This window comes from Podarcis raffonei, chromosome 4 (genome assembly GCF_027172205.1).
Source record: "Podarcis raffonei isolate rPodRaf1 chromosome 4, rPodRaf1.pri, whole genome shotgun sequence".
Lineage (NCBI taxonomy): Eukaryota > Metazoa > Chordata > Lepidosauria > Squamata > Lacertidae > Podarcis > Podarcis raffonei.
Genome location: NC_070605.1, coordinates 99,264,943 through 99,290,222, shown reverse-complemented (window position 1 = coordinate 99,290,222; position 25,280 = coordinate 99,264,943). Strand labels below are relative to the sequence as shown.

At 42.3% G+C, this 25,280-nt stretch overlaps 1 protein-coding gene across 3 annotated transcripts in view; it reads left to right on the top strand.

Moving 5' to 3' along the window:
- PIBF1 (progesterone immunomodulatory binding factor 1) overlaps nt 1-24,293 on the top strand; it is an 81,240-nt gene extending 56,947 nt beyond the window's left edge. For all 3 annotated transcript variants that reach the window (XM_053384676.1, XM_053384675.1, XM_053384674.1), the window contains 5 exons: nt 1,504-1,606; nt 3,650-3,780; nt 7,124-7,208; nt 19,938-20,111; nt 24,045-24,293. In XM_053384676.1, coding sequence (XP_053240651.1) covers nt 1,504-1,606; nt 3,650-3,780; nt 7,124-7,208; nt 19,938-20,111; nt 24,045-24,101 — 550 coding nt within the window. In that variant the 3' untranslated portion in view covers nt 24,102-24,293. The remainder of the gene's footprint in view (nt 1-1,503; nt 1,607-3,649; nt 3,781-7,123; nt 7,209-19,937; nt 20,112-24,044) is intronic.
- Nucleotides 24,294-25,280: the final 987 nt, after the last annotated feature.

Genomic DNA, 25,280 nt, shown 5'->3' with positions numbered 1-25,280 from the left:
GATAAGTGCAAGCTGGAGAGATGTTTTTCTGTAATTACTGCCTAAAGGTAATTTTGTGGTCCATAGATGCTTTCTGATAATTATCTAAAACGCAACAGATAAAGGCTGTTGCTGCTGTAAGCAAAGTAATATGATTATGCTATGGGAAAGAAGGGGAAATATTGAATATTATTGTTCTAACCCAGTTAAAGCTGCATGTGTGGCTATGGGTTTCGAACAGTAGAGATGGGAAAGAATCCAGTTCAGCCCCCAAACTAAAGCAGGTTCTTCCACACCCAAACATTTCTAATATGTTTTAAAGCAGTCTTGAAAATAAGCCCACCAAAATACTTTACTAACCTGGCTTCTCACATACAGCCCACAAAGGGAAGAGGCAGCACGTTTTCAGAAGTTTCTTTGCCTTTTTGTATGGAGGCTTTTTACCTTTCACAGGTGGGTTGACTTAGGCCCCAAATATCTGAAAGCCCACCTCCTTCCCTACAGACTTTTCAGGTGTTACGACCATCCTCATAATTTGATAATTGGGGAGGGCCTTCTCTGTGGCAGCTCCTCCGCTGCGGAATCCCCTCCCCACAGAGGAGGCAACTTCATAATGTCGTTCACACCATATCCTGAAGATGCACCTCATTACCCTGACCTTTCATACCTGGGATGGATGGATAGATAGATAGGGATGTGGGTGGTGCTGTGGTCTAAACCACTGAGCCTAGGGCTTGCTGGTCAAAAGGTTGGCGTGACGGGATGAGCTCCCATTGCTCGGTCCCTACTTCTGCCAACCTAGCAGTTTGAAAGCATGCCAAAAAGTGCAAGTAGATTAATACCTCCGGCGGGAAGGTAAATGGCATTTCTGTGTGCTGCTCTGGTGTCACTGTTCCGTTGCAGCAGAAGTGGCTTAGTCATGCTGGCCACATGACCCGGAAAAACTGCAGACAAACGCTGGCTCCCTCGGCCTATAAAGCGAGATGAGCGCCGCAACCCCAGAGTCGTTCGCGACTGGACTTAACTGTCAGGGGTCCCTTTACCTAGATAGATAGATAGATAGATAGATAGATAGATAGATAGATAGATTAGATTAGATAATGACTCATCCTATTCTATTCTAATAGTTTATTTAACAAAAATTGTGCACCACTTAATTTTAAATATAGCCTCTAAGCAGATGATTTGCAACCTCTTTTTACTGTTTTTAATACTGGTTTGTTAAAATTGTTGTAACCTGCCCTGGGACTTCATGGTGAAGGATGGGTAAGAGATCTAATTCATGATTATCATCATCAGGCGAGTGATCGTTGTTTTGTTCTGTTGTGGCACAAATGGAGAGCTGACATGTTGTTCCAGAAACGCCTCTATAGCAGAATTAACAAAACATCTTTGCAACTCATATTTTATTGTCTTGTTTTGCATCTTAAAGTATTAGTGGAAAGTGTGGATAAAAGTAGGTGGCTTCATTTGTCATATTTGGAAGACAGATCTGAAATGTCCTTTCCCTCCATTTTGGCACAGTGTTCATTTGGCAAGAAGATTGCTGCAGCTAGAAAAGCAAAACACGTTGCTTGTAAAAGATTTGGAGCATCAGAAGGAACAAGTTGCCCAAATTTCAGAAGAGGTACACAACTCTCAACAATATCTATACGTGTGTGTGTGTGTGTGTGTGTTCCATACATCCTGAATTGGCATTTTTAAGCAACATTTTTACTGCATTTGTTATGATTAGCCAACTGAAGAAAGCATGCACACTAACCCTTTTCAGAGCAATTTATGTTGTATTAAAGCAGAGATCAAAATACAGATTAGTGTGCAGACTAAACAAAAATGCAGACTAGACAGATAAGTCTCTGTTTTCTGAGCTGGGGAAGAACTAGCAAAACTGGTTCAATGTTCTGGAGGTTTCCCTCCCCTCACATGTAATATTGCTGTTTTTATATAGTTTCTTTTAGATTCCTTATGCACTAAAACATACATATCTGAGAAGTCACTAGCTTTCCCAGATTTCTCTGGCTCTTAAGATTTTTAGCATACAATGTTCGTTAACTTCTGACGCAACTGGTAAAATAGCAAAATTCTTTCTGAACTTACCAGTCTTTAAAAATCTGCTTTTAACTGAAATTTATGGAGTGTTATTTTACTGATACTCTGGTTGTTGCGCCTAATGCAAAAATCATAGAATTGTAGCGTTGGAAGAGACCCTGAGGGTCATCTAGTCCAACCCCCTGCGGTGCAGGAATCCTGCCCACAGCTGGCCCTGGGTGGACTTGAACCACCAACCATCTGAGTAACAGCCAGACAACTAACCCATTGTGCCATGGTGTGGGGGCCAAATTGCCTATAGCCAAAACACACTGGGTTCCATAGTGGGTGGTCTTGCCAAAGTCATTTTTCATGGAACCCCACAACCTCTTTCTATTTTATTTAAATTTTTTACTTTGCACATAAGGCTGAATGTGCGCAAGTTAAATGTGCATATGTTGCAGGCTTGCTGCATAAAGAAGGTGCCTTATACCAAGTTATACTAGCGTATCTCCCACATCCCTGCTGAGCCAGGGCCCAGCCAACTGAGCCAAGCCTGGTGGATTATATGCCCTGAGAAAGGGGCGTCCTGGGGTGTCACCAGAGAGTGGGGGCTTAGACTGGTCAGCTCTGCCACATGACCTGGCAGCCCGGCATAAGTTAAGCTAGCCAAAAGGGTGGTGTAACTCGGATACTATTTTAAAGGCTTGTTTTCCCTCTGTAAGACTGAGATCTGGGATCTGACACACCCATTTAATTTACACCAGCTTGCTTTACGCCAGCTTCTTGTGCATAGGATTGCTCCCTAAAGACTTTTTACAGTGTTAGCAAGCTGTATGGGAGCTAAATACTCTAAAAAATGAAACTTTAAAAATTCCAAGGTTAGCATCCATTTTACTGATCTCTCTAGATTTGCCTTAGGAAGTGTTTGCTATATTATATAAGTGTTTGCTATATATATGTTATACATTTGAAATGATTGCCAGATTCTTGATGAGGTATGTTCTAAGGCAAGGCTGACAAGGAAACAAAGAAGTCTTTAAATGCACATCTTGGCTGTATGTCTGAGATTGTGTGACAGTTGTGGCTCACTCTCAGCCAGTTACAACTGAAATTTAAGCTCGATGGGGTTTAAACTGTTGTCCAGCAACTTTTGCAGTTTTGTTCATGTGTAGTTTACAAGATGATGTTATTAAGAGAGTATAGGGACGCGGGTGGCGCTGTGGTCTAAACCACTGAGCCTCTTGGGCTTGCCGATCAGAAAGTCGGCAATTCGAATCCCCGCGATGGGGTGAGCTCCCGTTGCTCAGTCCCTGCTCCTGCCAACCTAGCAGTTCGAAAGCATGCCAGTGCAAGTAGATAAATAGGTACTGCTGCCACAGGAAGGTAAATGGTGTTTCCATGCGCTCTGGCACTCATCACGCTCCTCTGTGCACCAGTAGCAGTTTAGTCAAGCTGGCCACATGACCCAGAAAACTGTCTGTGGACAAATGCCGGCTCCCTCAGCCTGAAAGGGAGATGAGCGCCGCAACCCCTTGCTTTTGACTAGACTTAACCATCCAGGGGTCCTTTACCTTTTTTATTAAGAGAGTACAGTTCTCATTCCTGAAATTGAAAGAATGATACTTTTTGCACCCCACAGCGGGACAGAGGTAATTCGTTGCTGAACCAAGTACAACAGCCTTACAGGTATCTCATTGAGTCTGTACAACAGAGAGATTCTCAGATACTTTTACAGAAAGAACAGATTGCACAGCTTGAGAAGGATATTAGGTAAGCATTCAGAATTTACTGTGTATTCTTTTAGTTGGATTCTGGATTCTTTTTCTTCATTTTAAAGTCAGTTTGACAGCAGGACAGATTAAACAACAATGCCAAATGATGACAGTTTAGTCGAAAGTTTTTATTTGGCTGCCAGTTTTTTTTTAAAAAACCACTGCATTATTTGTTTGTGCTTTGGTATGTTTTATTGGTTGGTTGCACGTCATTAACTATTTTACTTGAGCCTTTGAGGAAGCCATTTTTGCAACACTGCTGCCCTTTATTAAATACCTATTTCAAAGTGGCAATCAGCACAGACATTCAAAGATCTACTGTAATCTTAGTCACACACATGATTTCCTTGCCTCCTTGAAAGTCAAGGGGCATGAATTACTCATGCTACCTTCCTGCAAGGCTAGCAGCCTGCATGAAGATTCAATCTCACCGGTCAGTTGTGCATTGTCTCTGAATGATGGGCTCAATTTCTTAGTGCTTAATACCACACCTCCTCCCCATGAAGTATCATTGACTTAGGAAGCAAAGTATGCAGAGGTTAGTCCTTCTGCAACATTTTATTCCCTTTTCTCCAAGGGCAACGGTTAAATTCTCAGTGTAAGAAATGATTTCTCAAACATCATAAAGCTTATTATTATTTGTACAGCCAGACAAGTATGCTTAAAACAATGCCTGTGGCTTCTTATTTGTAGGGAATTCTGGTGTAGAGTGCTACCTGTGTTCCTCCTTTGCTCTTTAGGTCAGTTATAGGCAGCAAATATGTATTTCTTCATTATAAGGCCGAAGAGTGAACTGTCCCAGAATCTTACGTTTCACAGGTCATGCATTCCAAAGCAGTATTTCCCAGGTTTCTATCTGAGGAACCTTTTCTGTAGTAAAATTGTAGGCACACTTCTTTTTTAACATGTGCATAAGCATGAGAATTACTTGCCCACAGAGGAGCCTGTGCCCTGTGGATAAGTGCCTCCTAATTGGAAGTAGCCGAGTCTACAACTTGTATAGGGAGATGGCAGGCAGCCCCATCTAATGGTAAATTAATTCTGTTCTGTGTCTCAAAAGCAATTGATGGATGCAGACCCACAGGAGGGTTACTTTACCCTGGGCGAGAGGTAGGGAGGACAGGGAACTGATTGGAAAAAGGGAAAGCCAGAGCATAGAATTGTGGAGAAATGCAACAGGCCCCCTCCTTTGCCAGTAGAGACTTTGTGCTAATTGCAGCTTTTAATTAGTTTCTCTCTCATGGCACATTTGTATACCCCAGGACAAATTTTGAGAATTGCTAACGTCATCTTTCCCCTCAGATAACACGTCATGTTCCGCTAATTACAGTCTTTTCCTATTGGATTATAATAGCAGTCATTATAGGATGTGTGTGCTCCTTATGGATCACAGTTATTATATATGTCTTGAGTCCACAAGGAAGGCTGGTTTTGATGTCAGGCCAGTCAATCTGTCCCCTCTCATCCTGCCCAGGGCCAACAGCCCTGTGAGAAGGATGGGAGCAAGGAAGGCATGCAGACGAGCCTGTGGCGGTTGAGATTGCCCCCTCCCCACCCCACAGGGCCATCAGACATCATTGCCCTGTGATAAGGAGGAAGAGGAGGGTTTGGGGGAGGGTGTTGTTTGCATTTGTTGGGGAGGGTGTTGGGATGCGGGTGGCGCTGTGGGTTAAACCACAGAGCCTAGGACTTGCCGATCAGAAGGTCGGCGGTTCGAATCCCCGCGACGGGGTGAGCTCCCGTTGTTCGGTCCCTGCTCCTGCCAACCTAGCAGTTTGAAAGCACGTCAGAGTGCAAGTAGATAAATAGGTACCGCTCCAGCAGGAAGGTAAATGGCGTTTCCGTGCGCTGCTCTGGTTCGCCAGAAGCAGCTTAGTCATGCTGGCCACATGACCCGGAAGCTGCATGCCGGCTCCCTCAGCCAATAAAGCGAGATGAGCACCGCAACCCCAGAGTCGACCACGACTGGACCTAATGGTCAGGGGTCCCTTTACCTCTACCTGTTTGCATTATTGTAAAATAGTAGAAATGTTAAATTGTAAACCACCTTGAACGCCTTGGCAAAAAAGAAGTATACAAATCCAATAAATCAAATTCAGAATTTCCAAGTGGTGTATATAAAACATTTTTAAAGAAAAACATACAATAATTACAGTTCAGCACAGTAACATAAAGTTTTAACTTTCCAGGATTAGTGTTCCTGGGACTTAAAACTTTCCGTCTTGTCCACGTGACCTCATTTCTTGATTTGTCTCACCTTAATTCAAAACCAGCAAGGGTAGTGCTGCTCCATCCTTTTATTTTTGTTGATTGTTTTTTAATCTCAGTTACATCGGGGTGATTTAAGCAGAATAGCGTGAGAAGCTCATTCATTTCTTTATTTAAAGCAGGGGTAAGCAACATAAGGCCCGTGGGCCGGATGCAGCCCAATCACCTTCTCAATCCGGCCCACAGATGGTTTGGGAATCAGCGTGTTTTTACATTAGAATGTGTCCTTTTATTTAAAATGCATCTCTTGGTTATTTGGGGGGCCTGTCTGGTGTTTTTACATGAGTAGAATGTGTGCTTTTATTTAAAATGCATCTCTAGGTTATTTGTGGGGCACAGGAATTTGTTCTCCCCCCCCAAAAAAAAAAAAATAGTCCAGCCCACCACATATTCTGAGGGATGGCGGACTGGCCCACAGCTGAAAAAGGTTGCTGACCCCCGATTTAAAGTATCCCCAAATGATGCATCTCCACCTTTTTCTCGTAAACCTGAACAAAGACATAGAGTTGTTCCAGCGTTTTCCTCATACGTCTTCTACAGCATTTTTATCAACCTCATTTTGTTTTGTTTTTTAATCTGAATCCCATCCAATTTTTAAACAGCCTCCTTGAACTTTGATGGCTTGTGCTATGCTTGAACAATGCTAATAAATCAAACCAGAATTTAATTTATTGTGCTTTTCGGTATAGAGCAATATTAAAGAAAATTAGCTCAGCTGACTAAGCTCTCTCATTTGATTAATAGTACAAAGCATGAACTACTTAAACTAGAATATTTAATGTTTACAGTGGTTTGTCCCATTGAAATCAGTGGTACGTGCAATGGTTTGAATACTGGTTAAAATGGTCTATAGCTCACAGCCTAAAGATACCATTCATGTTTTCCTTTTGAAAATGAATGTAAACATACAGGTTTTAACGAGGACAAAGTTTTTCTGTGTGCTGTTGCTTCAGCATATGCTCATGGTTGCCAAGAATTGCTTTACAAATTCATGTTGTAACCAGAATAAAAGATTAGAAAAGATCATCCCTTGCTATTACTGTGTTTCCTAATACTATCGCTTTTTCTACCAGTCTTTTAAATAAAGAAAAGGCGGCTTTGCTGCGTGTCAAGAATCAAATGGCAGCAGATTTAGAAAGACTTCTAAATCACCGTGAGGTAATCTTCTTGTTTTAGCATCGCTATTACCATATATTGGGTTTTTCCCAACATGTTAGTCATGGGGCTGTTTTGTTTTTCTCTCCGCTGATGTTATTAAATATACTGGAAGCAAATGCCCATCCAGGCACCTCCCTTACCACGTTTCCCAGGCTGTTTCCCTTTATCCTCTGCCCCTCCAGTTGCCTCATAAGGTTGGCTGTTGAAGGTTGCTCTCACTGCTGAAATTTAACTTGGGTGATGGTAGCTTTTCGATGGATAAATTAACTCATGCCAGCCACAGAATGTACTGCCACATCTCAGTCTGACTTGCTTTGTTCAATAAAACTGCACCTTCCCAAGCCCATCATGGTGGCCTAGGCAATGCCACGTTACTTCTCTGCTTGGCATTTACTGTATTTTTCCGTCTATAAGACATCCCCTATTTTGGGGGACTCAGATTTAAGAAAATCCACCCTCAGCAGTATCCATGTATAAGACGCCCCCTAATTTTGGACATTATTTTTTAGGAAAAGAACCTGGTCTTATACATGGAGAAATATGGAATTTGTTTTTTTTATTTGGAAAGCATATATTCACACTTCTAATCACAGGGCCACTGGGAATACACAGTTTGTTCTCAGCATAACTTGCAAAGCAGGGCAGCTGTCACTGAAACCATGGTTTAGCGTTACACAAGCAGGCCAAAGCAAACCTGAGTCTTGTGTCATCCTCCATCTCCCCCCACCTCCTCTATTGCAACTGCAAGAGAAGTAATTGGAAGTTTTTCATTTCCAAATACAGGCATTTTCAATGTTACATCTGAATCTGGACAAACACTGTTTAGTTTTCGTTTGTTTCTGTGAAATGTAGTTAATGTCAATTTGTGGGTTATACCTCCAGCTTCTTTATTAGCTGAGGTTAATAGAGAATTGGAGCAAAAGCTTCCAATCTTCTTGTGGACAAGGGTGGGGGAGTGCATGAGCCCAAGGCTTCCCAGGTTTTGTTCACTTCAGTTTAGTGTTGCATCAAAACAAGGCTGTTCTCTCCCCCCGCTCACTGGAAATGTCCTGAGATTACCAAGGTAGAAAACTGAAAAGCACATGGAGCCACTTGGTCCTCCAAAACCCATGCAGATCTTGAACATTTCTGCAGGAAAGCTTGAAAGATCTATCTTTGATTGGGAAGAGTTGGGGAAAGAGGCTGTGTATCTCTTGATGCATTGCATTCCTTGCTAGAATACTTTTAAAAATTGTACTCAACTGTGAACACAGAGATATGCTTTTTGTATATATGTTTAAACTCTCTGTTTAGTACCTTGGTGCCACTCTGGGTATTACTTCACTTGAGCAATTAAGTTAATATCTGTGTGCTTAATTTCTTCCTCTTTTAAATCATTATATCACCCCTTATTCTGCTTTACAAATGTGTTCTAGGTTTAACCGTTGGCAAAGTACTTTCAGATGATAAAATGAAAAGTTCTATTAAATTACAAAGAGCTTTAGTTTGTGTTAAGAACTCTTTGTACATTAATTTCCATAAATGCCACCAGCTGTTTTCTTTATACATTTATTGGCTACCATTGTCTTGCATGTGTAATGAATGGTTAAGTTGTGATACACATGCTTTTAAAAATATTTTAGTACTTACACTAGGTGTATTATAGCTTTTTATTATGTCCTTAAAACATGGTGTCATGCAGTATTAACAGAAGACTCATTCATTTTACCCTCTGTGAAAAAAGATGTTTCTCAAGAAGAGAGCTTTAAATACATGCAAAGACAAAAGTTACCAGCTTTATATAAACTGTTGAAGACTTTGTACATTCTCCCACAACAAGATGTTAACTATTCTAAATGTGCTTCTTTTATCTGGCGGAACTTCGTGAAACTTGATTAACAACATCCATTTTAGCAACTATTCTTATATGCCTTATATGTTAGGTTGCATGGGGCCCTGGGTGCCTGAGCACCCACAAAATTCCCCATGAAGGGGCCAGGCACCCACAAGTTTCAGTGCCAGAGCCATGTAATCTGCATGGCACCCATGGTTGCGGGGCGAAGTTGGCACTCCTGTTAGGTTGTACCTTATAATGGGGTTATTGAATGTCCATATTGTTGAGACTGTCGAGCTAAACTTCCTTTATCACTCCTGAAAAACTCTGTGTCGTAAACACTTACAGTAAAAAAATGTATCACACCATTGCAGTACAAGTCTTTACGGATATGAAAGTAACTTAGGTTGCCATCCACTGAACACAGTCGGGCCTACTTTTGAGTGGACATATATTGGATTGCACTGTTAATGAAGCAGTAAGATTTTGTATCTTCTTGGTCCCATTGTGTTTATGCTGTGATGTATCATCTTGGCCGTCTCTTGAACGGCCTGCCATGAACCACCATGGCAGGATTGGCAGCCAGAGCAGCAGATACGTTCTATGTTATTGATAATAGATTATCCTCTTGTTAATTGTGCTGTTTTAAATGTGCATTTTATATTTTACTTCCTTTAGTAAAGTTTGAAATGCTTAAGATAATATTTTAGTTTCCCGTTACAGTGGTACCTCAGGTTAAGTACTTAATTCGTTCCGGAGGTCCGTACTTAACCTGAAACTGTTCTTAACCTGAAGCACCACTTTAGCTAATGGGGCCTCCTGCTGCTGCCGCGCTGCCGGAGCCTGATTTCTGTTCTCAACCTGAAGCAAAGTTCTTAACCTGAAGCACTATTTCTGGGTTAGCGGCGTATGTAACCTGAAGCGTATGTAACCTGAGGTACCACTGTAATTATGTTGCTTTGAATGTATACTTTATATTTATTTGACTTTCTTCAGTAATGTTTTACTCTGGATTGTTTTATTTGATGTTTTAATGTTGCTGTAAACTGCTTTGATATTTTTCCCTTTAAAATATGAAGTGGTATAGAAATGAAAATAATAATAATAATAATAATAATAATAATAATAATAATAATACCACCACAGGGAACCATTGTATCACCAGTGCTTTTAAAAATCCCTCCACTGTTTTAGTGTCACATGGCAGCAATGAATTACAACTGAATAAAGTTGCTGAATTACAACTTATTACCAAACTTAAAACCATGGAGAGACCTGGTCTGAATAGAGACAATGGATTCTTATCTCATTATACATGATAAAGCTATTTTTGACCATCTCATCCCTTGCTTTTTCCTGTAAGACCAATTGCAGACGTTAACAGTCCTGAACAGGTCTACCACACCTATCAGCCAATGACCCATTCCCAGCACCCTTCTGAGTAATCCCCCCCCTACCATCTCACTATACAGTCGTAAAGGTAAAGGTACCCCTGCCCGTACGGGCCAGTCTTGACAGACTCTAGGGTTGTGTGCTCATCTCACTCTATAGGCCGGGAGCCAGCGCTGTCCGGAGACACTTCTGGGTCACGTGGCCAGCGTGACAAGCTGCATCTGGCGAGCCAGCGCAGCACACGGAACGCCATTTACCTTCCCACTGGTAAGCGGTCCCTATTTATCTACTTGCACCCGGGGGTGCTTTCGAACTGCTAGGTTGGCAGGCGCTGGGACCGAGCGACGGGAGCGCACCCCGCCGTGGGGATTCAAATCGCCGACCATGCAATTGGCAAGTCCTAGGCGCTGAGGCTTTTACCCACAGCGCCACCCGCGTCCCTTATACAGTCATACCTCGGGTTAAAGTCGCTTCAGGTTGAGCGTTTTCAGGTTACACTCCACAGCGACCCGGAAGTAACGGAACACATTACTTCTGGGTTTTGCTGCATGCGCAGACGCTCAAAATGACATCACGTGCAGAAGCGCCAAATTGCGACCCACGCACGCGCAGACGCAGGTTGCGTTCTGCTCTGGATGCGAACGGGGCTCCAGAACGGATCCCGTTCGCATCCAGAGGTACCACTTTATATAAAGGTCTGGTGACGTCCGTTTCAGTGTATCTGAAGAAACGTACATGCACACGAAAGCTCATACCAAAAACAAACTTAGTTGGTCTCTAAGGTGCTACTGGACAATTTTTTCCCCCTATGGCAGCAATGAGCTCTTGTGAGAATTCCAGCAAGATCTTGCCAGAAGCCTCCACTGTGCAACTCCGGTAAGTGAGGCTTCCGCAGGGGGGACAGGCACCCCTAGGCAGTGGGGTAGCTGCTGCTGTTGCTCTACCTAAGAATGGCCTGGCTGAGCAAATTGCACTGGCGTGTCTCTGACTGAGCCAGGGTTGATGACTTAATGCCAGCTGAGACAGGAATCATCCAGCTAAGCCATCGTAAGCTGTTCACCCCAGCAGATCTTGCCATAGGATTGCCCCCTAAGAGTCTGAGAAAGATGCAAGAAGCAGGCAGGTAGTTTTAAGGGGCAGATAAGCAGAAGCAAGTTCAGAAGTGCTTTGGGTAAACTGTCAAGAAAGGCTGCCAGCGGCCTTTTCTTGCCTTATCAGAGCTCGGCACAACTGGGGTGGTTTATGTTTCCTGGAGGAAACCCTGGAGTGAAGCAGGGCAGAGTTGGGGGGGGGGGAGAATAATAGCTCATTCTGTCCCAGATGCTCTGTGCAGATAACAGTATTTATTACATAAAATACATGCCAAAAGGCAAAAGGTCTCAGTCTGAAAAAGCTTACCTTCCACGGCACTCAGCAAACCTCTTGCCTCTTGACTTTTCCCTTTTCTATACTAGAGTCACAGCTACACTGTTTTTTGAACCGTTGTCTGGCTACACAGCGGATAATACACTTGCTTGAATACACTTGACAGATTACATATGTTTTTATATTGTTCTACATGGGCAATTTAGGGCCAGATTCAGATTGAATTAAAATAAACCTTTGTGTGGGATCCAAGAATGTTTCACAGGCCTTGAAAAGTGTTTCTTTCTTTCTCCGAGGCTTGTGTGGTCTGATAAGTTTCCAGTCACACATTTCCTTTTTATTGAACTCCTGAAAAGACTACTCTGAATTTCACAAAAGACACAGGGAATGTGAGATAATGCATTTTATTAGGCCGACTCACATTCAGAATGTAGTATATGGGCTTCCAGGTGTTTCTCAGGTTGTATATTCAAGGAAAGTGGAGTGGGCAGCCTGCTGTTTCTGTGATCCTTATTTTGACGATTTTAAAAAGCTTTCTCCCCCTGCCCCCCAGATATACTATGTTCTAAGACTCATGATCATCCTTCCCCTCTTTCTCTTCCTGCTGCAATTGCTGCTCTCATTTGGAGGATCCCCCCTTTGTGTTGTGTTCAACAGTGTTTGGATGCTTCTGGTGTTTCTGCTAATTTTCGCATTCTCTGGAGGCCACTGGGTGGGGGGACTTCTTGTCATCGCCCTTGCTCACACCATTAAATACCGTACTTCCTGAGAAGAATGAGAATGGGCAGCAGCACAAGAAGTTTCCAGGACTGGTGTGCTTGCTTGCTTGCTTTATTTGCTTATTTGTTTAAAGCATTTATACCCAACCCTTCAGCCAAAAAGCTTCCCAGAGTGGCTTGCAAAATTCAGTAGTCAGACCTACTTACGATCTTAAAGCCATAAAGACATTCTCAAGGAAAGGAATAGAAAAGCCACTTCTCAGAGCAGCTATTGGCAGCAAGGACATCCCAGCTCCTTGCCCACAGGAGACATGTGCTTTAGAGGACTTCCTCAGCAGCAAAAGGGGCTGTGGCTATTTTTCATCAACATTTGTTTTTCTCTCTTTAGCCACCAAGGCAATACAACCAGTTCCAGTGATACCAAAGAGTAAAGTGAGGGAGCATTTGTCCCCTGCACCCTCTACAAAGGAGCTCTCACTCAAAAACTTTCCCCATAATAAGCCCTATAGAAATAGCTGGATAATATCTGAATCAGGAGAGGCCGTCCAATACCGGCGCCTGAATTCAGTGGTGTTATGGATGATGCAAAATAAGCTGAGCCTGAATATTGGGGAGATAGAAGCTCTCTCAACAACCTCAGATATGCAGATGACACAACCTTGATGGCAGAAAGTGAGGAGGAATTAAAGAACCTTTTAATGAGGGTGAAAGAGGAGAGTGCAAAATATGGTCTGAAGCTCAACATCAAAAAAACGAAGATCATGGCCACTGGGCCCATCACCTCCTGGCAAACAGAAGGGGAAGGAAATGGAGGCAGTGAGAGATTTTACTTTCTTGGGCTCCATGATCACTGTAGATGGAGACAGCAGTCACAAAATTAAAAGACGCCTGCTTCTTGGGAGAAAAGCAATGACAAACCTAGACAGTATCTTAAAAAGCAGAGACATCACCTTGACAACAAAGGTCTGTATAGTTAAAGCTATGGTTTTCCCAGTAGTGATGTATGGAAGTGAGAGCTGGACCATAAAGAAGGCTGATCGCCAAAGAATTGATGCTTTTGAATTATGGTGCTGGAGGAGACTCTTGAGAGTCCCATGGACTGCAAGAAGATCAAACCTCTCCATTCTGAAGGAAATCAGCCCTGAGTGCTCACTGGAAGGACAGATTGTGAAGCTGAGGCTCCAGTACTTTGGCCACCTCATGAGAAGAGAAGACTCCCTGGAAAAGACCCTGATGTTGGGAAAGATGGAGGGCACAAGGAGAAGGGGGCGACAGAGGACGAGATGGTTGGATAGTGTTTTCGAGGTTACCAGCATGAGTTTGACCAAACTGCGGGAGGCAGTGGAGGACAGAGGTGCCTGGCATTCTCTGGTCCATGGGGTCACGAAGAGTCGGACACGACTAAACAACTAAACAACAAACAACAACAACATGCAGTTTTGCATGCATTTTCCTTACCAAGCAAAACTAAATCATATTGAATATCTTTTGAATTCCCAAGTAATGTTACAACTTTTTAACAGCCCTTATTTCTGGAATTTGAAAGTTGAAAAATTCAGCACACCCTACTTAGAGGTAGCACCTAATATTGATTCCGCACATGTAAGAAATCAGTCTTTCAGTGTGCCAGCACCTAAAGTTTGGAACTCCTTGCCTATTGACATCAGACAGGCATCTTCACTGTACCTTTTCCCCTGGATGGTTAAGGCTTGTCAAAGGCATGCTGGCCACGTGACCCAGAAAGCTGTCCATGGACAAACCTTTTCCATTACCTGCTTAAAACATATACAGTAGACTCTCCAGATACGAATTAAATTCGTTCTGGGGGTCCGTCCGCAACACGAAAAGTCCGTCAGCAGAAGCGCCGCTTCTGCACATGTGCAAAGCGTGCGGTGAAACTCAGAATTATGCACTTCTGGGTTTGCGGCATTCGTAACCCAAAAGTTACATATCCAGAGCGGTACATAACTAGAGGGTCCACTGTAGATCCAGACATGTAGATGCAGATGTGTTTAATCTTTTTAGTATATTGTTACTTTTAATTATCTTTTAAATGTATTTGCTACTTATTCAGCTTTTATAAGAAATATTAAAAAAAGATCAATAAAGGTCACTTGAGGTTTTATTACAGCCAAATGGTATATAAATTTGGGAGTTTTAAAAAAGAAAAATGGAGACTAGAATGAACAGGACTAAATATTGCCAATGCTCAAAATACCTATTTCATCTCTGAAATATTTTCCTTTTTTGTCATGAGCATCCAACCCATTGGGGGTGGGGGAGATGGGTCAGTTGAGGGATTTCCTTTTTATTCTGTTTCCATTTTGTGTTTTGTATTAACTGGAAAAGAAAAATAGTTTTAAAAAATGAATATCCAGTCTCGTCATGAGTTCTGTGAAATTCAGAAGCTGTCAAACTGCATTGTATTTAATCTAATCAACTGTGCACCTCCCTAAAAAAGGCTTATCTGTTCTGATACTGAAATCCCATGGCATGTGAAGGTGTTTGTCAGCTTTTCTATAGCTGCGTCTCCTTTTACTAGAGTTGTTCTCAACCATGATTAAACTACTGAACCTTTCTAAAGGTTATTTACCTGAGTTAGTCAGTAGACTGAAGGCATTCTTGAAAAGGCCTCTGGCTCTCCTACAACACTGAGGTTATTAACATTGGTTTTCTGTTTTGTCAGGGAACAGCAAACATCTTTCTAGTTGAGAAGTTGAAAGCAGGCTTTTTGGTTAAACTGCCTTTAGCCAAGTTCCTTCCTTGTTTTGCTTTTTTATAAAAGGCAATTTCAGAATTATGTTTCTAGGGAGAATTTATTCTTCCTTTTTGCATATGTGCTACAACCTTCTAAATAAAAAATTGCTCTTGAACAATGCTCAGTTCCTTCAAACATTCAGGTAATTATCATTTTTCTTCCACTAAGTTACTGTTCTGAGATCCTTGCTTCTATTAATGTCCTGTTTGTGTATGCACACACATACACAGAGAGACAAGAGATTACAGGGAAATTTCTGTATCCCAAGTTAGCCCTGGAGCTATTCTCAGCTACAGTTTAGAGAAGCAAGCAACAATTACACTGCTAAGTGATTGTCAAGACAGTTCTGGTTCCTATTGTGCTGTTATCAGCACTTCTCATTTTTATTTTATGTTATCTATTGAGTTATTGTGTTACTTAAACATGAATACAAAAAGGCTACTGAATTTAGAACACCTGGAAGCTTTTTAGCAAACAGGGCCATTCATGCACACAATTTTGGGTGAGAAGGGGCAGCTTTGAGTAACTTGCTTCTCCTTCTTAGACGCCCCCCCCCACACACACCTGAGAATTGTATTTTCATTTATTGTGTCCTATAAAGTAAACTTGTGCTGAATAAAATCTGGCTTTCAGGAAACACAGTTTCCATGTGCTACAAAAATAAGCAAGGCTTATTGTAATGTAAATTGATAGGAACGCAATGTAAGCGCCTCGGATTTTGATTTAAAGGGGAAATGTTCCACAAAATATAGGCAAAATTCATTGTGTTTGTTTAGATTGCAAGATCAAACTGGCAAGCACGTTATACAAAACGTACTTTGGAGATAGCCAAGTTTTTTATTATTCTTATTATTATTAAGGATAGGGGTTTTAGCGAGAAACAGTTGCCAGTAAGATCATCCAAATATTTAAAAAGTCCTTAATTCATTTTCCCAGGTGACTATGAATCTTTCAGTCATGTTGCAGTAGCTGTCCAGCTGTGTAAACCCTTCTAGTTTTCTATTCAGATATAACAAATGAACAGAAACATACTTATGAACCACCAAAGCAGCAAGAGATAGCTCTGGAGCAGAAACACCTACAGATATTCTGTACGTTTGTTTGTTTTTTAAGGAATGGGGTTGTTTACCTCAGAGTAGACCCATTGAGATCTCATAAGTAATTTGGGGTGCATTCAGTGCTTGGGATCCCAAGAACTACTCTATCCAAGCTCTAGTACACTTTATGTCATTGAGCAGCAACCTAAGGCCCATGGGCCACAAGCGTCCCACAGGGGTCATTTAACTGACCCATGAGCTGCTCCCGAACCGAGCCGCCCACTCAGCGAGTCTCCGCGCGCTGCGCTAAACCAGCACTGCACGGGGACTCGCTTCCATGGCACCATAAATTGTGTCTACGCATGCACAGACGCCGGAAATCGTGTCTGTGCAGATACAGATGCCGGAAATTGCGTCTGTGCAGATGCTGGAAATTGCGGCATTTTAAATTTTACCTTTGTGTACTTTGCCTGAAAGTTATGTTCATTGTGTCAACCAAACTATACAATACATTCAGAGTTTACCCCAAAAAATCCCTTGCTCCAGCAGACAAAACAAAGTTCTTTGTTTTGTTTGCAAAGGGTGTACTATGGGTTGTGATCTCCTTCTACAAAGCATTGTCGTACTACATGGGGTCAAAGGCAGCACTCAACTGTCATGACAGGGGCACTGTAACACCCCCCCAAAAAAAACCCACAACCTGCTATTGTCAAGGGCTCTGTGGTTTGAACCAGCTCATAGACTGATGCTGGAATAAGGCTGAAAAGCTCTCTGGGAATGGATGCACTCAGACTGCTTCCAGTTTTCAACCCAATGCAGAGTGTCATTTAAGACCCTTAAATTTGCAAATAGTTTGGGACCAGGATACATTAAGGACTGCCTTGTCTGATTTCCCTTCTCATTCTGGAAGACTGGCGCTAGAGAGCTATAACAAACTGAGCAGCATTCAGTTACATATTGCGCTAGCGCAAGGATTAGAACTAGTGCAAGAGGATTTCTCCTCCTCCCTCCATGTGTGCTCTGTGCCATCCCCAAATCTGGAAGGTTGTTTTTTTTTGGGGGGGGACCAAAGCAGATTTAAGGGGAATGCAGAGTGCATGGGGGAGAGGGAGAGATTTTTCTTGCACTTGTGGAACAATCTGCTTAGCACTATGTTGTGCTTGTATTGTTCCTTTGCTCAATTTATATTGTGTTCCATGAAACTTTGGCTGGGTAGCAATTTGCTAATCTTCAAAGCCCCCACTTATGATTACATTTAAATAAAAGGTTCTCGCATCACTTCTGGAAGACACCTAGATATTGGCTAGAAGAGGTTTTCATAAAAATTTTGGTTTTTTTAAGTGCATGGAAGGCTTTCCTGCTTTCTCAATTGTGATTTCCTCATGTTCTGTGATGGAAATTAAGACCATGACTTACCTCATGCAAGACTGTGCTGGTTTACAAGGAGTTGGGAAGATTTTTGGAGAGGGCATATTCTCTCAACCCCCACGCCTGAGAGTTGGCCTGTCTCCAGGAGATATGATGGCCAAATAACTACTAAAAGATTGCTTTGTGTTCTCTGAAATGTAAACTCTCTATCAGCCTGAGAATTGCCTACGACTGTCGTGTTTTGGAGTACAATTTCAACATCTCTTCCATCAGAATACGGTGCAGCAAAGTAGTACTCATTCACAGTGGTTGCTAAAATGAAAACATGATTTGCATCCTAATGCTAAACCTGCCTGAATATGTATTTCCATAGCTTCCCAGTGGATATGCTTTAGGATTGCAGCCTCAGTACTGTAAAGATGAAGCATGTGCTTGTAATATAATTGTCCAAGTTATTTTCATCGAGAAATTTTGTCTATGCATTGCTTTGGCAACATCTTTGCAGAGTTTACAACTTTCAGCAACATGTTGGTATCAGTTATGCAGCCCTTTGAAACAGCTGCTCTGCAGTTGAGCTGTTTTGACATGCCACTGCACATGGCTGAATTATGCAAATACTTGCAATATTAAATGACTGAGCAATAAGAAGAATGCACCCAGTGGATAAAGTGGTTTGGTGTGCTTTAAGGGTTTGCGGTAGTGTTATGAGGAGCCCATAACTGGAATATTGGGCATTTATTAAGTAGATGTAACAGTCAGTACAACAAAGTGTGCCTATTTTTACCTTTTGAGCAGAAGAATTTACATCCTACGGTATTATAGAGCTGCTTATAAGTAATTGTGTATGAGGAATGGCATGCTTTCATCCTCCAAGGCTCATTTTCATAATTGTAACCAAAACTGTGAAACAATGTGAATTAAGAAATCTATTGTTAACTTACAGTCTACTGCTACTTGTTGTTGTCTGACATTAAACTGCAAGCATTCATTTTTTACACCATTGTTGCATGAGTTTATCCAGGCCTCCTTACATTTCCCTGAAGCCCAAATCATTGTGAAATACGTAGATAAATATTATCTGTCAAGATGAAAAGTGACAAATGGAACCCCAAACTAGAATTTACATGCCCGGATGGTTCTGTTAATTAACAGTTTTCCAACTTCTGATAATGAAGAAGACTTATTTTCAGAACTAAAATGGGATGCTTGTTTCATTATTGTGTTTAAAAGTGTTTGCTTTGGTTGGTTGGTTGAAGTATGAAGGGGGTAGAATAATCCACCCTCAACAGAGCTCTGTGGTTGTATTCAAAGGTAACATTTAACCATGGTTTAGCACTACGTCTACTACATCCCCTCTCCTCCCATGCAATGGGGAAGAGGGCTTCAGTAGAGTTTAGTTTCACTATTAGAAAATCCTGGGTTAACATTATACTGAAACAAACTTTGGTTTGACATTGACTTGTTGCATAATTTAACACAATTCTCTTAAACCGATATAACAACTTCAAACATAGCACTAAATTGAAGTGTTTTAACTGTCAAGCTAAACACTGCCTCAGCACAAGCCATGGGGAAGGGAGAGGTGCACACCGATGGGGCGCATTCATGCTCAACCATGTAGTGTGCAAACATGGCCTATGTCTCTCTCTTCATTACATTACGGAGCATTTCTCCCGATTAGGAGGCAAGTCCAGAGCACTGACTTGTTGAGAGAGGCAAAAAATTGCTTTTCTGTTTCAGAGAGGGAAGCTCGTCTCTTTACAACATTTTTTCCTATATTTGCTGTGATCTTTGTAGTGTGCATGTCTTCTCCTGGATGTTCCCACTCCTCTCGCTTTACTGGGAGTAATAAGTGTTTTTTATATCTGCCTTTGTAAGACATGCTCTCTTATCCCAGCCATCTGCCTCTTATTTGTAAGCATGCAGATTGGATTAAGCCAGTGCGCTGCCTTTTCAAAACAAACCTTTAAAAAGAATCGTTTTAAAATAAATGGCAGTTTAAGTGAAAAAGAGCCCGTGGGATGCTTAACTGTGCTCTGTAAATCTTTTTCTGTCACAGCATTTCACAAATGATGAGCTCCTATTTATATAAATCTTGTGCCTTTTTTATTTTATTACTTCCTTTATGAAGTGGTTTCAAATAAGTAATCAGACCAGAAAGGGAGATAACCATCCTTATTGTACTGTAATGATTCCATTTCCATGCTTTGGTGAATAGAAAATGGGTGTTCTATAACTAGTAATGGAGGCTTATGGTTTGACTTCTTTTTTGTTAAGGAACTGGCTGTGATGAAACAGATGTTGATTCGTCTTCATGGTAAACCCCAAGGAGATAGTTTGCCCCAGAAACAGAGTCAAAATCTGCATGCAAAAGCCGTATCAAGTCCAGCAGTCAGTTTGCCTTTTGAACACGAGGAAGGAAATGTCTTTGCACCCAAACCAACATTATTTGTAAGTACAGCAACAGTTTTTATTTATTTTCATGGTACAGCAAATTTTATGCTTTTTATTAGATCTTGGTAGATCAGTGTGGTAGATACAATGTTGGAACTATGAGCTCTCAAATAAAAATATGTGTATTTTATTTTCATTAATTAAATGTTCAGTCCACCCTTCCACCTAAGTGTTCAAGGCAGCATACATGGTCTTCTTACCCATTTTATCCTCACAACAAATTAAATGTTCAGTCCACCCTTCCACCTAAGTGTTCAAGGCAGCATACATGGTCTTCTTACCATTTTATCCTCACAACAACCCTGTGACGTGGTGACTCAGGATCACCTAGTGACCTTCAGGGCTCTGTCAGGATCTGAACCAGGATCCAATACTCTAACCACCATACCAGAATGCTCCTAATAAAGAGAGAAGTGAATACAGTGGTACCTCTGGATGCAAACAGGATCCGTTCCAGAGCCCCGTTTGCATCCTGACGTGAACGCAACCCGCATCTGCGCGGGTCGTGATTCGCCACTTCCGCACATGCATGTGATGTCATTTTAAGCGTCTGCATATTCGTGAGCACGAAACCCAGAAGTAATGCGTTCTGTTACTTCCGGGTTGCCAAGGAGCGCAACCCGAAAACGCTCAACCTGAAGCTACTTCATCCCGAGGTATGACTGTAGTTCCTAAGGGGCAGAGCAATCCAAGCTATAGGAAGTCAGCATATGTTACACCAGGGTAAATTATCCTGGGGCAATTTATTCCTGTTCCAAATTCAGGAGCAAGGATACTGCCAACTGAGCTGGTCTGAGTCTCGCAGAGGGAAAACAAGGACCACCGCTTTCCGTTTAAACTTACCCAGATCCTGATATTACCTTCTGAGTCCTTTTTTGTGTGCCTCCTCCACGACAGGCCCAGAGGGTGGCAACACGGGAACAGGCCTTTTCTGCAGCGGCTCCCCGTCTGTGGAATGCAGTCCTCTTTAACCAGGCCTTTGTTTTTGTTTTATGTATTTTCTGTTTTTTATATGTGATTTTATGTTACAAACCACCCTCAGATCTATGGGTATAGGGCAGTATACAAATATAATTAAGAAATTAAGAAAATAATAAGCAAACCTTTAAGATAGAATTAGACTTACACCATCCTATTTGCCAGTGTCACTTCCACTGTGTTGCTAGGTCACGTGACTGAACTAAACAGAGTTTGGAAGAGGGAAATGTCTCCCCCTGCCATGCTCCTGGAATGTCCCTTTTTCGAGACTTATGCCAGCTGAGGCAGGATGGAGGACTTAGGCAGTGCATCTGTGGCTGAGCCAGAATGGGAGACTCCAGCCAGCGTAGCCGCAGCTGAGCCCAGGCTCAGCCAGACCCCCACCTGTACCCAATTCCACTTACCCTCACAGATCTTTGGTTTGAATTGCTCCCATAGCTGCTCAAGACACGTATTTAAGTGTCGCCATGAATCACACATTTCCTCTAAGTGGCGATTTGGCCCCTCCAGTCTTAAGTCCGACACTAACTTAAAAACTCTCAATAAGCAGACGCCCACCGAACTTTATGGAAATCCAGGTAAATGGCTTTGCAACAAATGCAAATAGGAGAAAATTACCTCCCAGGTTTGACAGTAAAGGTCATTGAGAAATAACAAATATGCTCAATGGATAAATAACAAATATGCTCTTGGATAAAGAAAAGGTATTCCAAATAATAAACTTCACTATGCTTCTTTGAAGCATACATCCATTTAAGCAATGACTAATCTAAATGGTAAGGGTGGCGCTGTGGGTTAAACCACAGAGCCTAGGACTTGCTGATCAGAAGGTCGGTGGTTCGAATCCCCGCGACAGGGTGAGCTCCCATTGTTCGGTCCCTGCTCCTGCCAACCTAGCAGTTTGAAAGCACGTCAAAGTGCAAGTAGATAAATAGGTACTGCTCCAGCGGGAAGGTAAACGGCGTTTCCGTGCGCTGCTCTGGTTCGCCAGAAGCAGCTTAGTCATGCTGGCCACATGACCCGGAAGCTGTACGCCGGCTCCCTCGGCCAATAAAGCGAGATGAGCGCCGCAGCCCCAGAGTTGGCCACAACTAGACCTAATGGTCAGGGGTCCCTTTACCTTTACCTAATCTAAATGGTTACCATGTCACACCAGCCTATGTCTTTGTTCCGTGGTCATTCCAAAGATTTGACTGCAGAACCTTGTACTGTTGTTGTTCTTGTTTGAGAGGAGGGTGCAGGGAGGTCAGGAGAAATCGTATCTGCTAATCACAATCTGAACACAAGATTTCTGTTTGAATTTGGTGCAGCTCTCTTTTGTGTATCTTCTGCAAAAGAAGAGATTGTCAGTGGGCCTTAAAGACAGAATGCAAGTGAGATGGTGTTAACCTTATGTAACTGACACTGCTACTTTCAAGTATTATTTTCCAAACATCTCTAATACTAAATTATTGTCCTTAGTATATCTCTGTATTTTAGCACAGCTGCTGTTTCCCCTAGCTCTTCTTTAGCATCTTCATGAGTTGAAATGTTTTTTTTAACACCTTAATATATAGTATGCCATTATTTTTCACTGAAGAGAGCTATATTTATTCCAATCACATTGCATGCACAAAATATGGGGCTGGATTCAACCAACTCATTCCACTAGCAGAAGGACTCCCACTAGCCCAGTGGGGCTTCCTCCCCATGCATGCCCCCTGCACCTTCCACAAGTCTACTTTGGAGGGTTGGGAGAACCCCCAGAGCAGTGGGGGCTGGGGGAGATCTTTTTGTTGCGCAAGCAGAAATGCTTGCACTGACAGAACAATCAAATTGTCCAGGCAACAGATCATAGAATCAGAGGGACCTTGAGGATCATCTAGTCCAATGTGGGAATGTGCAGCTGTCCCTTATGGGGATCAAACCTGCAACCTTGGCATTATCAGCACCATGCTCTAACCAACTGATCTCCTTAGTGTTATGTTGAAATTAGCATCTTGATCAGGGCTCAGCAACCTAAGGCCCATGGGCCGGAAGCAGCCTGCGGAGGTTGTTTGACCGGCCCCCGAGCCGCCCCCGAACTGAGCTGCCCGCTCGCACACTGCGCTAAACCGGCATGGCACAGCGCGGGGACTCGCTTCCGTGGCGCCGAAAATCACATCTGCGCAGATGCAGAAAATCATGGGCAGGCAGGCAATCAGGATCATGGAGGGATCTCTGCGGGACCGATCCACCCCGCCAAGATAAACCTTGCTGACCCCTGATCTTGATAATGAGGGTACCTCTAGACCTGATAAGAGCAGAAAGACAGCTTCTGAAACAAAGCAAGGCGCTTGTTGTTATGGAGGTTTTGACCCATCAGGTTTTTTTATAATATTGGTAACATTCCCAACTGCTGAGTATGTTCATTGATGTGGACTTAACAGTGGCTGGAACACAGATTGCTGCTCCCTGCCCCAATTGAATATTTGGCTTTTAGGTGGACAGCACCTTGATTGATGGTGCCAACCACCTGTAAACTGAGAGTGCAGAGGCACCCTAAAACTGTAAAGATAGGTTTGAAAATGTAATGGCAGGCCTTAGATAAGGTCTTAAAGGTGAGGCTGAACACAGAGAACAAGTGTTCCTTGATTTGCATAGTTCATTGGCTCTTTCAGTGCCCAGCACAAACAGACTAGGTTATACAACATGAGCAAATGTATGCAAATGTGTTTCGTTTTCATAATGTTCAGAGATTACAGAATTCAGGTTTTCTGGAGGTAGATCTTGAATTGCATACTTGTTTGTTTTGGTGGTTGTGTTTTGTTTGCTTGCCTGATTCATGTTAAATGTGCAGCTGTAATGAAATTATAGCAGTAGGACTGAAACTTGCCAAAATGGTTGCAGGTTAAGTGTTAGGCGAGTGCTGCACCACTGCTGCTTTATTATTGCTTCCTTCAACTACACAAATGTGTTTATTTTATTTCACAGACAAACGAAGCTCCACTGCAATACTTGAAGAAGGTAAAGCAGAAAAAAGCATCTTAGGTTATTATTTCAAGAAATAAATGTTGATAATTATAATCGTGTTTTAAAAACTTCTTAATTACACACCTCTATTTTCATTCCCTTTATTTCAAATTTAAAGAGAACTTTTTGAATCACTTTTGTGAATTTCAAAATTAATAAACCAGCCCTTGTGCTGAAAGGTTGACTATTAAAGGCATTTGAATTTGTTAATCTGTAACTGGTGTTTCTTTAAGAGTTCATATTTGAAAATAATTTTAAGTACTAAGCCATTTTTGTGTTCCTCTGACTTCTAGGAACATGAGAATATCCTTGTAGAATACCATTTTTAAGCATCCTTCTGTTGGGAAGCATTTATGTTCAGCTGCAAGGAAAGCATTTTCTGTTACTCAGATTTGGATACGTCTGGGATGGCACATGTTTCCAGACAGGCTCTGTGCCTTTGATCACACTGTGGAAAGTAGAAATTCAATCAGTACAGTTTCCCATGGTTTACTTGAGACATAACCTCAACTTGGTGGCCAGGAGGAAATTACAAGTAATTCATGGAATCATGTGCTTCCTCTCATGTTCTCCAATTCATTTATTTCCTGGTTTGCTGTTGCCTTCCAACCCAGGATTGGAAACTATGGTTTGAACCAATGTTGGCAGATGAAACGGAGTCTACACAGGGAGAAAGCGGAATGGGCTCATGTAACCCATAAACCAAGCTTTGCATTCGTGTGAGCAAAGCACACGAATCTCTGTGAATGTGGAGATGAACATTACATGTGTATATTCTGGTCTATGTTGAGCTGCTGACACTCATGGGGCAGTTCCATTTAGTTGCTTTGGAAACCCTGACCTGCCTCTGAGGAGTCCTTGGATATTGAATATCCTACAAGACCACACCAGAAACTACATCAGCCAGCTTGGTCAGGGAGGTTTTGGGGCAGCAAGGTGGGCAGTACAGCAACAGCATCCTCAACCTGTCTCCTTGACCCTACACTGGACACAGGCCCTCTGTTCCAGCTGCTAAGAGGAGAGGCTTCTCAGTGAGGGAGAATGAACTATGAAATGCCTTCCCTACAAACCCTCTAGTCTGGATTAGTATTGGACACAGTATACAGCAAGGCAGAGATGCATCAGGTCCCCCATGCGTTAAACATGCTAGGCCAGCCTGTTCACTCACGGTGAGACCAGGGATCAACATTATGAACC